The sequence below is a fragment of the Lissotriton vulgaris genome, chromosome 12, assembly GCF_964263255.1.
Source record: "Lissotriton vulgaris chromosome 12, aLisVul1.2, whole genome shotgun sequence".
NCBI classification, from domain to species: Eukaryota; Metazoa; Chordata; class Amphibia; order Caudata; family Salamandridae; genus Lissotriton; species Lissotriton vulgaris.
The window spans coordinates 250,388,462-250,406,834 of record NC_141700.1 but is presented as its reverse complement, the minus strand read 5'-3'; the positions used below and the strand labels follow the sequence as shown (position 1 = coordinate 250,406,834).

Genomic DNA, 18,373 nt, shown 5'->3' with positions numbered 1-18,373 from the left:
AGTATCTCGCCTCACTTTTTTAATATTGTTCAGTTGCTTGTAAATAAAATTTATCTCCCCACTAAGTTAAATCAGGACAATTTTTAACACATTTTTTCAGCACTTACACTCACAATCTGCTCCACTGTATTTCAGGTGTTGTAGCACACCCTGGTGACGCTAGACCACCAGGGTGGACCCCAATGATGAAGCATGTCACCACTAGGTTGGTGAGTGAGGGGTTTTTAACAAAAGGATAAATTCTTTCCTTTTGTCAGTCAACTACCCCATTAGGAACTCTCTTGATCTTTAATGGTGGTACTCCTCTCTTTGTTTATTTAGTCCTTCCTCAAGGGGGAACAGGAGTACTCTCCATTCACCTAAGGTGAACACGATCCCTTGCTCTCCCTTTTGTTAGTCTATATATTTAGTATAGCCTCCTTACATACAAAATGGAAAACCTTCTTACTAATTGGCAGCAAAAGTCCAAGAGGGGTGGCCCGGCACAGCATCAGTTGGCCGCAGACTGGCTCGCCCTTGGCCTGGGTGTGTTGGAGCTGCAGGTACTGCGGCTGTGCTATGTAGCGCCCAGCACAGGTGAGCAGACTACAAGGGGCAGCCTTCTGGAGGCCCCCAAGCACACATGGAATGCAGTCTCTCTGTATTCTGCTGTAAAAGTGTCCCGCGGGTATTACAGCCACGCTATGTAGTACCCAGCACAGGTGAGCTGACTTGGGGGCCGCCTCCTAGAGCCCCCAAGCACACTGGGACATGTAGTTCCTCCGTATCCCAAAATTAATCGTACTCAAATATTTGTTTCCACCACACTTTAGAAACTACAAAAAAAAGTACTTACTTTGTACTTACCTACTTCTGATATATTCTAAAATATCAGCACAGTTCATTTTGTTTTGTACTAGAAAGAAAACCTTTCGTTTCACGACAAGATTGTCACATTAATTCTCTTACTTTGAAGTCAGAGAAAGAAAAGTAAACAATAAGCTCCTTTAGAAGGCAGAGCCTGACATTTGACCTCTGTCTTTGAATGCACAGCAAATGACAGGATAAGAACAAGATTTAAAAGACTGATTACAGAAAGAGAGCATTCAAAAGGATACAGTAAACAGGAGATGCTTCACGGATGGACGAACTCAAGCTGGACAGTCAAAAACAAATGCGGCAAGAGAGCAAGCAACTGTGAGTTAACAACCACAAAGCCAATGGTAAGCAATGGACTGAATGCCCACAAGAAGTTTTTAACAAACCACACAGCTGCAGTGTATGGTCTGCTTTGACCTAAAATGGTTTGGCCAGTGTTTCCTCCTCTCTGTCCCTGATGGCAACTGGTCTACCTGAACAAAACAGCAGCTTCTCCATCATGAGTTCACCATTTGCCCTTCAAAAGGTGGCTTCCTCTTTGAATCTCGTCTTTTGGGCCAACACCACGTGTGGCTTCCAGCCAGGAGTAGGTAACACCTTCTCCAGTGGCAGATCTCTATTGTTACCTGTCCTGGGAGTCATTGACATGTCTCCCTAGGCGGACAGAAGGATGTCTACTGGCTAGCCTCCGCAAATGGCTACTGGAAAACTGGGCCACAGCATGGCAACTTTCTAAAAGTTGCATGTGGCAACAAGTTACATTAATTTCGACTTGGGGATCAAGTTGAGCTTAATGTAATGAGCTGTTTGATACCTTGAAGCACCAACTTTGGTAGTCCCATTTAGAAGTTAGCACAGCTGAGTTATCAAATTGTAACTCTGTGCTCGCCAATGGGGCTAAGGGTCTCTTTTCCAGTGAAAAACAACAATTGCAGGTTTTTACTGCCCAAAAATATTAAACCCATGTTCTACTTTTCTAATATGCTGCACCTTGCGCCTGAAGATTTGATAAGCCTGCTGTTGAGGTGAGTTACACACATTAAAAAGGGAGGTTGGGCTTTGCCATTGATTAAAATGGTGAACTCAAGTTAGCAGTCTAAAACAGCCCTTCTCGTCTACAATGGCAAGCTGGGAGTTATACCTTGTCCCACACGTAGTGGCACAATAGGTGCTGCAGTCCCTCAGGCTACACACTAACTTACAGGCTCTGGTTACTCCTGGTACAATATACTAGGGACTTAGAAGGAAGTTAGCGTGTGTCAATTGGGTATGCCAATCAAACATACACATGTATGGGTCAGAACACTTGGCACTGAAGTCTGGTTAGTAGGCCTCAGTGCACTCTCAGGATCGAAATACCAGCAGCATCAGTCCAAAACTTTGGGGGTGAACATAAAAAAAGAGGCATTTCCTTACAAAACTAGTTAATAATCACCTTTAGATACACATTTTGTTTTAATAGAACATGCTGCACATGTATAGAGATATTTCTTAGAGCCAGCACTACATACACACCACATGCCTTCAAATTGAAGGAAGCCCTGCAATTCTTTACCACAAAATCGTGGGTCTGGAATCGGTACTTCTTCAGCTAATGACCCATTGCCACCCAGTCAGCACATGCGATCAGTGCAGCTGCATGGTACTTAAAGCACAACCATGTACACTACAAATGCAAGTGCATCCATATTAGCTGCTATCTTCCCAACCCTGAAATGGTGTGCCCAGAACCTGAGCTGGCTAGCGGGTTTTTCTTAGACTTGCCACAACAGAAGGTCACAGCCACCACAGGCACATTTAGGACAGATTTCTACTGGTCTCTCCCACTGCAGAAGTAATCAAAGCAGGCAGGTTATTGCAAGAGACTTGACTAAGTAGAGCCAGGAGTCTGGCTCATCCTACTCTGCTTGAAGATGTTACTCTATGCTTTTCGTTGGAACGCCGTTCTACCAAGAGTTCTTCCGAAACTAAAAACAACCTTAACTAAGCAGCTTAGGTTGTGGTCCGAGTCTGGCCAGATCCAGGCCTGGCTATTCCTATTGATGCAGACAGATTGATTGAACAGTGGACATAAACCAAGCAGGTTACCACCAGGTCTCACTGGATTGTGAGCTGCGCTGTAGACCTCAAAATGGTAAAACCAAACATTTTCTTAACGTGTAATGAACAACGACATTGTCTGAGATCGTTTACTATTCAAGCAGCATTCTAAAATCTTGGAGAGGATCTAACAGGTCACTGCTGGCCATGTTTGGCTAAAACGCCAGTCGCCCTTGGCCATAATGCTATGGACAAATAACTGATGCAGACTGAACATAAAAAACACGACACGGTTGATATGGCTGAACCACAGAGGACTGGCTTACGAAACTTGGGCTTTACCATTATTGGATAGAACCTGAGTGTCTTACTCTGAAATGTAAAAAGCTGCTAAAAGAAAGATACTGGAAGTTTCTTCTTAACACTACTCTGCATAATCCAGAGTTAGGTGCTTTAACCCTCAAGTATCTCAACATGAAATCGGAGAGTAGATTTGAATGCTTCATGGACGAGATTTTACCATCTGTAGCAAACAGGGCTCAAGTCCTAAAAAAAGAAGTGAGGGACTCTCCAATTTAGGTGGTGTCACAGGAAGTGACATCACGGCAGGAAGTGACATCACTACAGGAAGTGACATCACATGTGAAGCAGATCTATCATTTGCACATATTGCAAGATTTAACAATTGAAGCTGCTCAGTACTTAAGCTAGTGACTTAAGGTCCCTGTGTGGGGGAATTAACATCCCAAATATGGATGAAGTTTGGCATACAACTACATTAGTCAAGCCATTAAGTGCTGTAAGTGAGGCACACTAAAACATGGCACCACGAACAAAAGCAGAGTTTGTGCGTTGAAAAATACCCCAAAGAAAACCACATGCTAGAAACTACAACTCTAATTATCAAAACTATAAAGGTTACAGAGCATCTCCAATGTCACCCTATGGGAGAAATAGGCCTTGCAGTAGCGAAATTTGAATTGAATAGTATTTCACTACCAGGACATGTAAAACTTAAGAGTACATTTCATATCTTTTAAGAACAACTTTGCCCATGACTGTCCAGGGCCTAGGGGTGACCTATTTGTCATAAAAGGGGAGGTTTGGTCCTGGCAAATAGGTAAATTACCAGGTCGAAATGGCAGTTTAAAACTGCACACACATGCTCTGCAGTGGCAGGCCTTAGACATAGTTAAAAGGCTACTTTGGTGGGTGGGATGTTAATTGTGATCACATTTGAGATATAGAGCACATGCACTTTAGCACTGGTCAGCAGTGGTAAAGTGCTCAAGAGTACTAAAGTCAGCAAAAACTAAGTAAAAAACTGGAGGTTAGAAAGCAAAAAGTCAGGGTAAACCGCACCAAACGGTACCAGGTCTAACACTTACAACAATAGGATAATCTTTATGTGCTACACATATCATAACACATTGACTGTATTGTGCCAAGCCCTACCCGACAGATTCAAGGGCGCCATAAACAAATGACACTATTTTACCCTAAAATTGACCAAATGTGTACCCCATTGCCCGGGAGTATCAGAAAGTCACTTCACCTAGGGCACCAGAAAACCATGCATCTCTCATGCATAATGCATGCACACAATGTCACATAGGTGCAAAGATCCTGAGAATTAATTGGAACAAACAGGTGCATATAAGTGTGTGAACGTCGGACCCAGCTTTAACAGGTGCATCTCTGCACCTGGTAACACCTTGGGTTAAGGTGGAGCAGGAGCTAATGGTGCAAGTTCAAACTGCCCGTAACTCCCACCTCTAGACAATGCTTCACCAAGGGAGACTACAGGTTTTCTTTGTCCAGGACACCTTACCCGACCAACTATCCCAGATCTGCACTCGCTTACCACTAATATTGACAACTTTCTCAAGTTATTCCACATCCTCACGGTTATTTCTCTTTCCCAGGACAAAAACAGCTTGTGAAACTTTAGGAAAATGAGCCATCTAAAACTTTCATTATGAGTTGGTTAGATTTAGCTGCAGGGATACCGACCAGAAACCGATATTCAGAGAACCCGATATCTCTGCACCTACATCCCACCACCTCATCTTCAGGATTCAGTTGGCTCACTTCTCAGGTAGCTTAAACTCTAGCACTAAGATGTATTGAAAATTTTTAAGAAGGCATGAAGTGATTCCATAAAGCGCTAGTGCAATAGGATATAATACACTTCTAGTAAGGAGGACAAAATATTCATCAAGTGTGTACTTTGTTGGTTTCTTTCTTGTTGACATTAGTTGTATGTTTTAACACTGATTCATGAGAGCTGGAAAAGCGCTTGTAGATTGCTTGGCATTTCATTTTGATAGAAAACGACAAGGAGACTTGCAAAGTAAGAAAGTGTTTCTTTAAGCCCCTCCTGTTGTGCTTTATTTCCCATTCGCCACATCCTCTAGGCAATGGACAAAACTGGCCTCCCCAGCTCCTGGGTATTTCCCTTATTGAGCCCATATCCAAGCTGCGCTTCTCAGAGTGTAGAACTGAGGGGGGTGCAAGGAGGACTGGAGGGATTGTGAGCTGAAGGGAAAAACGAGTCCAACAGAGGGCAGAAAGGCACACAAACAAGGGAAAACGAGGAGAACAGAGGGCAGAAAGACAGGAAAAAAAGGGGAAAAAATTAGTCTAACAGAGGGCAGAAAGGCACAAAAACCAGGGAAAACGAGGGGTACAGAGGGCAGAAAGGCACAAAAACCAGGGAAAACGAGAGGTACAGAGGGCAGAAAAGCAAGAAATCAAGAGAAAAACGAGTCGGGCAGAAAGGCACAAAAACCAGGGAAAACAAGGGGTACAGTGGGCAGAAAGGCACAAAAACCAGGGAAATCGAGGGGTACAGAGGGCAGAAAGGCATGAAACCAAGAGAATAACCAGTCGAACAGAGGGCAGAAACGACACAAAAACAAGGGAAAACGAGTCAAACAGAGGGCAGAAAGGCACAAAAAAACGAGTGGAGCCATTAAACTTGCTTACACTTACCTTAAAACTAGTGAAACTGAAGCCGAAAATGGTTTCCTAGGTGACGGTGTAGGTCGTAGATACAGGAAGGGAAGTCTCCAGCAGGTCAGGCAGCAGGCGAGGCCAGGCAGGGACTGAAACCGTGTCGATATCCGGATCCGGTCAAAAAGGAAAGGAGCCAGAGCAAGAAAAGCCTGAAAAATAAAGGGCATCGCGCACGAGGGCGAGACTGCTGAGGTGCAGAAACACCAATCCAGTGACGTCTGCTATGACACTGATTGGACGCAGACGTCTCTGTTCCACTAGTAGGTCCGAGTCCCCCGGCAAGGTTAAGAAGGGGTGGAGCGGGTTGCGTAAGCTGTGATAGGCGTGGGCGTGGTGTGCAGTCCGAGGCTTCACCCGGAAATGTGTGCTGTGGTTGGTGCGCGCTGCATCGCATGGTGAAGGAGCAGGCCAGTGCAGGGTGGACGGCGTTTTGACAAGTAAGCAGGGGGGATTGCGTCCCCCTTGGAAAATAAGTGGGGGGACGCGGTCTACCCGCGTGGTACTCCGACTCGAGCCTTGGTAGCAAAGTCATTGTATTTAAAATTTTGCTATGGAATATTGCAGATTAAAGCAAACACTGCAAAATGGGTGTGTAGCGATGTTAATGAGGGAGACGAAGCCCTGGAAAAATGTGAATTGTGCACCTTAGGTATAAGGGAGGCGCATATTTTATTCCTTTGCCCTGCATACACACATCAATGGAAAAATGGATAAAACCTATTTGCCGACTCCTGGGATTTAGGCATCTCAGTGAAGCCAAGAGAGTTTTTAGAAGTGAAACAACACAATCCATTGTTTTCAGTGTAAGCAGATAACTATTCTCCGTGGGGATAGTATGAAGGAGACGGGGTCTCAGACTCTAATGCTATAGGGATCCATTTTAGACTACTTGTTGCAATGTAGCTGCTGGAGTTAGGGGTAGGAGTTCAAAAGTGGGTGTCCGTACTGATTACAATCTGTACAGCTAAATTAGATTTCTTGCTACGATATGGAAGTAATACCATTTATATTAAGTATGTTTTAAAAATAATTATTAACTGTAAGGTATATGACTATATTACCTTGTTGTTTTTTTTAAGAGTTAATAATGTATTTATGATTTTACCATTGCAAATACCTCTGACTGACTTCTAAATAGTAATAATGAACTGCGATAAAAAGGGGGCGTAGAATTGGTTTTCTCAGTCCTTGTTATTTAAAATGTATTCAAAATATGTGTACATCTTTTATGGTTTGTTTTTAACCGAAATAAAGAAATAAAGAAAGATGCAGACTGAACAAGACATAGCTGTGGCTCGAATGTAATGCAGAGATATATGTTGGCCTCTAGGTTGATGTCCAGGTAGCTTGAATTTATTTTTGTGCGCGCAGATTTGCACTTTTCCCCCCTCTTTTTTTCACACGTAAATATTAATCTGTGGTATATTTGTAGACGTAGAAATATGTATTTTGGTTCCATGTAACTGGAGGAAATGATTACTTGTCCCTGTTTTGACTTTGACCTAATATCTGCACTGATCTCCATATTGATTTCATCCGTTAGTTGCATAGAAGTAAATCTGCACAGAGCAGTTTATCCAGTGCCAATGATCAAGTGCATTACAGTATGTTCGAACACTCGCCATGCAATGTCAGTCAGAGGTCCACCACACAGCTCTGTTTAGTCATGATTGCTGCACCAAGGAATCCAGGCAGAAGGACTTGTGGTCAATCTAGTCAAAGCAAGACGTTTTGTCACACAAGTGTCCGCGTGGAGGACTTGATGGTGAGCCATGCCAAAGCTAGACGTGTGTCACACAAGTGTCAGCGTGGCTGTATCTCTAGCATCAACTGAAAATGAGCCTTCAGGCCATCGCATGAAGAGAAGGGCCATTCAATGACAAAGCTTTCTTGTTTTTCTGTGACCACTTCAAAGGCATTAGATTTAAATTTATTATACCATTGCTAAAAGGAAAGGGTTTTAGGCAAGTGAAGCCAGCCTTGCTGTACCTGCAACTCTTGACAGAGATCTGGATCATTTTTAATGTGGCTAAATTTTTAACTATTGCAATGAGACTTAGCAAAAAGATTGCTTGGCCTTAGAGGACTTTGTATAAACATAAAATACCGTCCGAAACCTTAACCAAGGGCAATAATGTACATTTTGTTGTTTTTAAAAGGAAAAAACTTTACACTCTGTATATTTCTGTTTTTATCCATGTTTGCTGCTATATTTTTTTTTATTGGCGGATGATGGATTGTTTTAATGCTTGTACACTTTTATGGTTTTTGTGATTTAAACCGAATAAAGTATCTTTTGAATTTTGAATTTGAATTTGACAAAGCTGGGCAGGATTCGTGAATACTATTTGTTAAAAAACGAAGGATGTTACGCCAGAATGTTCATGGAGTCGACTAATTTTTTGTTTTTGAGTGTGACAGTTTGTTTTGGGTGGCATTAACATTGGATTTAATTTCCGAGATTATTTCCTCAAAGTGTATTAGGAAGAAGGCGTACGTGTGCGGGTGGCACACAGTGTTAGAGTACTATCAAATGTGGTTATTCATTACCCAGAAAACACAGTTTCAGATACCAGAGAAGAGGGCAGGTTGCGGGGAATGTGAGTGTATTCATCAAATGTCTATCCATACTTCAAGTTGAACAAATGAATCCTCTGTCAGATCCCTTAGGGTGAACACATAGTCATTAGGTTCTAGTTTTTGTACAAGTCAGATCAGACATCTAGGTAGGGAATGGGGGAGGCTGTCTCTTGAGAAAGGGAATACAACGTGGGGATATTGTTGCAAGGGTGGCCATTGAGGAGGCATTATACAAAGGCAAGAAAGAGGGATTGCTTCAGGAGGAAGGTAATGAAGGTCTACCATGGGGCGGTGAGTTACCATGAAGAAAAGGAAGCGGTATGGAGTATGAGACTGATTCAGAGCAGAGGCTAAGAAGGCAAGACCACTGACCAGGCCTTTGTTTGGACCAAATGACAGAAACATTGAAGGAAGGCACACTCCATAGCTATGTAAAATAATACATTTATTTCCAACAATTATATCATATCCAAGCATCAATCATTACATGCATAACTCACAATCACCACATCCATGAACCAGTTTCTATACAGTAGCTCTATGCATCACTCATCCGATCCTGGGTTAGATACATCTGCACAGCAATATCTTCAGTTCCCCTTGATCATCTATTTATTCAGGGGGTTATATAGCGTCAGTGAATATCCTCCTGTGACTGCATTAAAGTGCTCTGAGGAGTGTAAGGTTAAATGTCATATGCATGCACTACTGAAAAAATGTGAGGCTGTGTCATGCCAAAGGCAGTAACCAAAGAGAGACAAAACAAGTGAAAATGCCACCCGTTGGGTGACAGGGGTAAAAGGATTTGTGAAAAAGTACAAGTTTCTTTAACTAACAGTCTTTTTGGTGGATAATCTAACCACACATTCCTCATCTTTTATTTCCCCAGGTGCCAGACTGGATCTCAAACTTTTTTGACACCATTAAACTCAGCAGGAGCCACATCCCACCTCTGGAAGTGACAGCAGAGACATATCTAGGTCTCACCCCAGAGCGCTGACGTCAGTTTGCTTTTAAAACTCTTCAGCACCCTCAGACAGATCAACCGTAACAGATTGCAAGTGTGACAGTGTGCAAAATCTAACTTGGGACCTTTTTAGAACCCTGAAAGTCCAGTCCACTGAGCGGTGAAGAGGGAGGGCAGTGGGCAATCAGCAGTAAGCGTATCGACCAGTAAGAGCATTACAAAAGGTAAGTTGTTCTGATGGATACTTCGTTCTGCAGATTCCTCATCTTTTGAATAGTTACCAAAGCAACATCTCTCAGTGGACTTACACTATAAAGTCCTGGAGGCCGAACCAGGAGAAATGGCACTCCCTGTTGCTTGTCAAGACATTAATGGCTCATGAAGGTGTCTATGGATGCTCATGTAGTAGTAGCCTCGCAGATGTCCAACCACGGAACACTCTTTATCACCACCATAGTGAAGGCTTTGGCTCTGCTGGAATGAGCCATAAGACCCTCAGGAGGCTCGTTTGTAGCTGAGAATAGCATGGTTTATACACAGAACAATCCACCTAGGAAAGGTTCACTTCTGGACCTCCTTTCCCTTCTTAGTGCTGGCAATGCCTATAAACATTTTATTCACCCCGTGATCCTTAGAGGGGTGTGGCAGAACGAAACAAGATAGGGAGTGTGATGGACTGTCCAACATGGCAGAGCAACACCATCTTCAATATGAAATGGGTGTTCGCTGCACCAATTTGTCAGGGAAGACGGCTTGATATGGAGTTTACACTAAGAGAACCTGTAGCTCTCTAACACGGGGCACAGAAGTAATCGCAATGAGGAATACTGTTTTAATGGTCAGCAATTTCAGTGAGAAACTACGTAGGTTTGAAGACCATATATATATCAAGAATGTCGGGACCAAGTTAATGTTCCATTTGGGCATAAAAACACGGCAGGTGGGTAAATATAGCTTTTTTCAGAAATACATCATAGCCGATTACTTGAATAACTAAGGTTAGTCAGAGAAATGTAGAAAGGCCAAACACATAACATTTAACGGTGCCCACAGCAAACTCTTGCTAGGCCACAGACAAAATAAACATAAGTGCGTGTATCAAGAGGGAGAGAGAGGACCAGATAGCTAGTCCAGATCCCCGGTTTATATGTCAATTAATCAAAAAGGGACTAGCTGGGAATGGGGTTGGTATGATATTATATTATAATCATCATGGTGACTCAGTATTGTTTTGTCGATTGGTGGAGGCACCTGCTGGGTGTCTTTTGAAAGCCCTCACCCACCAACCTAGTTGGTGGCATGCTTCATCATCGGGCCCACCCAGTGACACCTAGCGTGTCCCGGGTGTGCTACGACGCCCGATTACAGCGGAGCAGGTATGTCACTGTGTGTGCGGTGAAGGGTGTTAAGTAAGTGAGTTTAAAACGGCTTGGCGGGGTCCCAGTATCCCCCGATGATGAAGCATGCCACCAACTAGGTTGGTGGGTGAGGGCTTTCAAAAGACACCCAGCAGGTGCCTCCACCAATCGACAAAACAATACTGAGTCACCATGATGATTATAATATAATATCATACCAACCCCATTCCCAGCTAGTCCCTTTTTGATTAATTAAAATAAACATAAGAACATCAAGCAGCTTTGCTTGAAGAGGATCATCCAGATTTTTCACCAGGCCACAAACTTCGTCCACGGACCAGAATAAATGCATTTGGAAGAAGGGAGCCGAGCTGCAAGGATAACATCCACTACTTCCGCAGACAAATCAAACCCACTCACTTGGTTCCGCTCAATCTCCACACATGGAGGTGTATGTTGTGGATTTTCAGGTGCAGAACCCTGCCTGTTGATGGGTCAGAAGATCCTTCCCGAATAGGTGAACCGAGCAGAGAATAAATGTTCAGGTTTAGCAGGTCAGAGTACCATGCTTTCCTGGCCCAATGGGAGCCATCGGGATGAGTTGGGCTCAGAACCTCCTGCCTTTTTTAGTACACTGGGCAGACAGGGGAGGCATATAGGAGGATGGAGTCCCAATGCAAGGAGAATAGGTCTCCTAGGGAACCCAGAGGCAGGAACACCAGCTCTTTTTAATCACCTCACCCCATCCCAAGAAGGTACCTTGAAACATGTCCGAAAGCATTAGCCATTCATGGACCACTGAGCTCTTCCGCCCTAACATTTGGCGAGCCTGCCAAATTATTGGCTATTAGAGAGATCCATTGCATGTAGTGACACCGTAAGAGTTGAAGCGCTTTCTGGCACAGGACCTACAATCCTTCACTGTCCTGCTTTTTGCAGTACCACATGGCAAGTATGTTGTCGTCAAGACCTGAAACAGATTCCCCTTGGTTGAGCAGGAGGCCTTCAGAGCCAACCAAATAGCATGAAGCTCTAGAAGATTGATGTGGTGTCTCTGCTCCACCAGGTACCAAAGGCTCCTGTTCACCACCTCTCCAAGGTAACCCCCAGCCAAGAGACTATGCATCTATTACTACAGGGAGCGCAGGTCAGTTTGTTGTACAACAGCCACCACCGAAGGTCTTGGGCTGCCTCTTCCGAGATACAGAGGTTGTCTAAGAGGAAAACCCAGTACTGCACCAACTGCAGGTGGAGGTTCCACTGAAGAGGGCACATGTGCCAAATGGCATGAGGGACCAGAAGAATGCATGTCTCCAAGAAGCCTCAGAACCTTCCACGCCAAACCCAGGAGTGAGCCTGAAACATCTCAATTCTAACCTGGATCACTGCAGTGTTGGAAAGTCACTTAATGCCACGATGTCCAGGTTGGTCTTCATGAAGGGAATCTTCTTTGTTGGCTGCAGGTGGGATGTCGGCTTGTTGATGACAGTAGGCGGACATTTGTCTCCAGGTGGTCCATGACTTACTGCTGCAAGCCCCCCTTTAACAGCCAATCGTCAAGGTATGGGAATACATGCATCTCCACCCACCCAGAATAGGCTGCAACCACTGCCAACTTCTTCTTAATTCCCGGGGGAGTGGGGATATGAGGCTGAAGAGTAGGAAAGAAAACTGGAAGTGTTTTGACCCTACCACGCACCAAAGGAAGCGTCTGTGGGACTGCAAGACAGACACATTAAAGTATTCATCCTGCAAGTCCAAATACATAATCAAGTCTCCTGGCTTCATTGCAGAAAGAACCTAGGCTAGAGTCAACATCTTGAACTTGTTTTTTTCGAAAGGAAGGTGATCAGAAATTGAAGATCTTGTATCAGTATGAGTCTTCTGACCTTTATGGACCCCAAAATTACTGGGAGTAACAGTTTCTGCCCTTGGCAAGATCTCCCTGGCCATATCCCAAATGACACGGGTGTATCATTCCAGTAGACAGACAGCATTGAGGGACAGAAAACCAAATTGGTGATGGAGAAGATCCTTTTTTGTTAAGTGCATCAGTGAGCTTATCCATATTCCCTATCTGGTGGCGCACTGGGAAATGTGTTAGGGTTAACTTTGCCAGTGGATGCCTGAACTACGAATCCCTTGGGATTTGGGTGCTGGGTCACAAAGGCAAGGTCTCTTGAGGCAGGCCTATGACACCTAGCCATAGGGCGACTTACTGTAGGAGCCAAGCGTGGTCTTGACCATATTATCATCACTGTGTTTGTCAAAGCTTTATTAGAAGTCAGCAAGAGCTCTGAAGAAGCAGGCTGCAAGATTTCTGTCAGTGGATTTGTCTTACAGGGCGTAACACAGGCCCCTGCAGCCCCTGCGGTGTGGGGGGCACCTAGCTCCAAGGGGCCCCCTCGGCACTGAACTCTGGCCCGAAGAGCTCCTGATTGAGCCCGGAGGGGGGCCCACTAATTACCATGCAGGGAGGCACCCTCACTTTTCATTACCCCAGTGAATATCTATTGTAGGTAGCTGAAGATCCAGTACTTGTTTCCCTGCTGACTACTATTGTAAAAAGAGACATTCTCTTCCGAGGGGGCCCAGTGAAGAGTCCAACTCTGTTTCAGGGGAAGTATCCAGTCCACTGACAATCTGTAAATCTACATATAGGCCAGCATCATTGCATTGAGGGAGGAGAGGTGTAAATTATCTGCCTCTTTGTCAACATCCTTGTCATGCGGGACATTGTCAAGGCCCTAAACAATGACTGAATCCAATCCAAATGAATGGGGGTGGGGTGGGGGGGGGGGGAGTTGGAGTGAAGGGTTCAGAGGCCCAACGGGGTCAGTCATCGCCAGGGCTAGCACTGCTAATGGACGGCTGATGGAGGGCCCTTGCAGTTTCATGGTGCCTGATGGGTCTCCAAAGGGAGCCAGCATCATCTGGAAAAGTAGCAACTCAGCCTCCCTGAAGTCTATCTGCTCAGGGTCAATGCCGGTCCAGGGAACTGGATGGTACCTAGACCTGCCAAGTGTAGGCTCCGAGTCGGCTGGGGAGGAGGATTTGGGTCCTTCAAGTACATTTGCATGGGGTTATTTTGAAGTCCAATGGCGCATCCTGTCAGAGCTTAGGAGCAATGGCTGGCAAAAGTTTTGGATCCATTCTGGTACCTGCGGAAATTCAAAAGATGAGGCATATGAAGTAAGAAGTATCCATAATAAGCTTAACACAAAAAATACGCCCTGCACAGGGAATGTTGCAAACTTTTTTGTAAGTGGATGGAGCAACAATATTCTTCTCATTGCTAAGTTTTTAGAGACTGTAGCTGCTGCTGCTTCACCTTTTGCAGGAAATGGTTTTGCCTTGCCTGGTCTGGAACTGAAATGCCATCAACCCCGGTCTGGGTATTTAATTAGGGCTTTGTCGGCCAGTGTCAAGAACGAGGATTCCTCGTTCAATGTGTTGGCTCACATGGGGTTTTTTCATTCAGTGCCTGCCTGGGGTCGAATCACTAATTTTTGGGTGCTCAAGTTGGGGCTTCCATCATCTCTTATGGGGGTTGAAATGGGAAATTGCTCAATTAGTGTCTGGGCTGATATAGGGGATTGTTTATCAACTGTAAAGGACTGTAATGGATTACAGAGGTCTTTGCTTGGCCTTACCAATATTCTCAAAAATGCCCTACATTGATTTCAAAATACAGAGGCCTGTTCCTCCCTAGGATTAGATTGGGGGAACTCATGGCTCTACCCTTGTGACCTTGCCTGAGCTACCAATGCCAAAGCAAGTCCACAAGTTGTACCTCTCATGAGGCCATTTCTCATGAAAGAACTAATTAACTATCCTCACAACCAAAGTTCTGTTGAAGAAAATCCTGAATAGTCCTTAGCTTATGAAGAAGCACTTCAGACAAAGGATTTACTGGCCTGGAGGTACACTTGTGTCATCTCTTCACATCTACAGGGTTGACAACGTAATAAATCCAGAAAAAGAATTACAGTTTTCTTTTCTCTCAAATTCCTTCTCCTAGCTCTAGATTTTGTCCAACTCAGTCAGAATCTGCTAAACTCTAGCAGCTTGCCCTCTGCCTAGGTGCAGAAGCCTGAAATACCACCGAGGCTCCACTGTCTGTCCTTCAGCTGGAATTCTGTTGCCTGTGTCAAATGTGGGAGATTCACCATCACAATGGAGTTTCTAGGTTCTACTGGCTTAACTGGAATGCAGCAAAATCTTGTTTTGGCTGCCATTCTAAAATGCCACTGTCTGTGATGGAGTGTGGGAATGCCACTATAGTGGGTGTGGCTTGGAAATATCACCAGCAGGATGAGAGTGAGGTCAAATTGCCTTTCCAAGAATGTGATGTGGGAACTAAATTGCCAGGGCTCGAATATGGGAGCTGTACATCCTTAGCTGGATTGAGGGTACAATCTACTAATCTGGATTTTCCGGGGGCCAGTGTTTGAAGGGCAATGTTAAGCCATCATTACCTATACTTGGTCTCTTCTGCCACTTGGTGTCTTAATCAACATCAGCAGGGTCTATCTAAAGTGAAATGGAGGACACATTGCCCAATTGTTATGCTAGAACCCCACTACCTTAACATAGGGGAGCTTACCATCAAATTGCTTGGATGGGATTCCAGCATGATGTATAACAATGAAAATTGTTAAATAATTATCCAATATCTGGATGGAAATAGGTATTCCATCATCACTTCCTAAGGAAGAATGGGGCTGGAGTGTTAGTGATCCACAAGGGGTTGGAGGGTTCCTGCATGGACTAGTGATGGAAGAGGCCATTACTGGACCAAGCTTCAGGGAGCAAATGACTAACCTGGTCTGTGCAACTCCCTTCATGGAACAAGGGGTGCTACTGACCAAGGAGGTATGTGCGAGCTGTACCACCTTTTCAGTAATGTGCGAGGGGAAACTTTGACAAGGTGAAAAGAACGAAACTCACAACCTTCAACGGCATCTCCTGAACCAGAGTATGGAGGTTCCACCACTCTAGAAGTAGTGTAGAGACTGGAAGGAGTATGGGGGCTTCAAAGCCTACCCAGTGGTAAGGAGGCTCTACTCAATACATAGTACCTGAGGAGTGGGAGCTCCATTGTCTTGTGCAAGAGCTGAAACAGAGGTCCCTTAGCAAAGTGCTTATACCGAGAACAAAAAAAGATCTGGCACCCAAAGCTGGTGCAAGGAGTAAGGTTCTAAAGCAAGGGGATCCTCCACAGGTCCCTAGCTATGATGAATTACTAAATTAAAGTTACAAAGAACATAATTTTAGGCAATGGTTGAGAATTCTCTCACTGGAGATCTGTTGTAGCCAACTTTTCAATTTTAAGCATCTACGTCAAGGGAGATAACTGTGAATGAGAACTATTGCAACATTTCAAGTGAGAGCAATGCTGCATGACTATTATTAGAAGTTCATATTTTTTTCCAGAGTAAGCATCGAATACTGAGAGGATAGCCATGCTGTAAACATGTTGTTAAAGCTAAGTAACCATTCCATTATATGTATATGTATCTAGGGAACATACCTAATGATGGGGATCGATTGTGACAGGTAATTCAAGTTTTTATACATAGTATGTGTGAGCTTACAAAACTGCTGTTCTGAGCAGCAGCATTATTGATGTTGATTGGGAAATCACTAGTAGTCTCACAACACTCTGCCCTTAGACCGGACAAACAACTGCTTTCTAGAAGAAACGAAAGTCCAACACTTTTTAGGGCTGAGTCCCCAGCTGGTGACGTTTCAGCTCTAAGCTCTATTGCTCGATTTGGCTGAAGTCGTAGCAGAAGTTGCAGTTACTTGGGGGCTTGGGGATGAGGGGGGGTGCATCTGGGATTGGGATGTTCTCCAGGTCCAGCAGGCGCAGCTTGATCTCCGTTGAAAGCAAGATGTCGAGGTCACTTTTCATTCGCTCGCTGGACATATCCCGCCCCAGGAGAATGTTCAACCCATCTGTCCAGATGCAGAACTGTAGAGAATATAAAGAAGAAAGGGATAATGTAATGCAGCCCAACTGTGCATGATAAGCATGAAGGTTAATAAAAGGAAAAAAAGCTTTATAGAAGGAATAAACAATCATGCTGAGACCCTCGGTCTCTCAAAAGCAGAGGTCAGGCCTTTGGGGAGTGAAGGGTTTTCCAGGGGCAAAAAGGAGGAGGAGAAAAGTTGAGATTTTATATACTACTTGTAATGTATCATTAACCATCTTGGGCCTCATTTAGACTGGCACAGTAAATGGGAGTCCTCCATAAATAGGAGGGTTCTACGTAAGGTCCATTATGTATTTCTCCACCTAATTTAGGAGGGACTAACTCAGTTTGTGTTGGCAGAGGATTTTTGTTCTAGCCTGTTCTTCACCATGCAAAGAATGGAAGACCAGAAAGGAACAAAGTGAAAAATATCCTTATGCAAATGGAGAAGACTCCCTGCATGACACTGACATCGTTTTTATAACCAGTAAAAAAAAAACTTATTTCTTTAGGAGTTTGTTTATGAAAAATAACATGCCAACTGGCTCATCATGCCGCAATGACACGACATACCCTTTGGAATTGGCGTGTTCATCGCAAGTACTTCCTTTGAGTTGTCGGGGGCACTTCTGTGAGGGGCTGCCACAACTATTTTGGCAGCCAATCCATCAAAGTCTACATGAGGACCTTAGTTACTTGGGGTGTGAAAAAAAATAAATAATGAATGAAGAAGGACCACTGCTTTTGAGGTCGGTCATTGTTATATGTATTGCTGCTTACAGACCCTTTTACAGGACGCATGAAGTGTTGGCTGAATCTGTGAGGCTTCCATCTGTCTAATATCAAAGCAAAGCATCCTGCTGTTAACTGCAAATACAAGCTGACACACACACTCCGGACTCCATAATGGGACTCTCCGCGGACCGAGACTACGAAAAGGCAATGCACCATGGAGCAATATTTAAGGTTAGATCTGGTATTCTGGTTTTGCAAAAGTCGGGATGGCTCAACAACAGGGATCTAGTAATTACCATATGGTGAAGTTTAATCTAATGGTAGCTGTTAGTGAGGCACCCCACATAAAGGCAAGTGTTCTGTCTTTTGGGAAACCAACGTACCATATATAAATAACTATGTCAAAACACTAACTTAGAGGGCCGACTGTTTAAAAAAGCTGAAAAATTGACAAATACAGAATTATTATAAGTGCCTACAACCCCAACACCAGGCACATTAGCAAAATAATGTACTGGTTGGGAAAATAAACCACTGTGATTCCTAAACGTTCTGCCACACATGACCATACTCAAAACATAAGGCACCTGTGAAAGATAGTTCTTCACAAGGTACATGGAAACTGTGCAGAGTTAGGCCAGGATCTTCCGTTTGAAAATGTACAGGGGTACAGGATGCTCATTTACAGTCCAGTGAGGACCTGGCTTGGCATTTCGAGCTGGACTGTTCCCTTTGGGTGCAGAGTCAAGACTGATTTGCATATGGCTGGGTTCAAACTAGAATGGCATTGGGAGCAAAACAACAATGGATTTAGGCACATATCTCTGTACTTTGGTGAA

At 44.2% G+C, this 18,373-nt stretch overlaps 1 protein-coding gene across 3 annotated transcripts in view; it reads right to left on the bottom strand.

Moving 5' to 3' along the window:
• Nucleotides 1–16,228: 16,228 nt before the first annotated feature.
• The window catches only part of ELMO3 (engulfment and cell motility 3), a 254,101-nt gene continuing 251,956 nt past the window's right edge, over nt 16,229–18,373 (bottom strand). For all 3 annotated transcript variants that reach the window (XM_086947764.1, XM_086947765.1, XM_086947766.1), the window contains one exon: nt 16,229–16,798. In XM_086947764.1, coding sequence (XP_086803890.1) covers nt 16,586–16,798 — 213 coding nt within the window. In that variant the 3' untranslated portion in view covers nt 16,229–16,585. The remainder of the gene's footprint in view (nt 16,799–18,373) is intronic.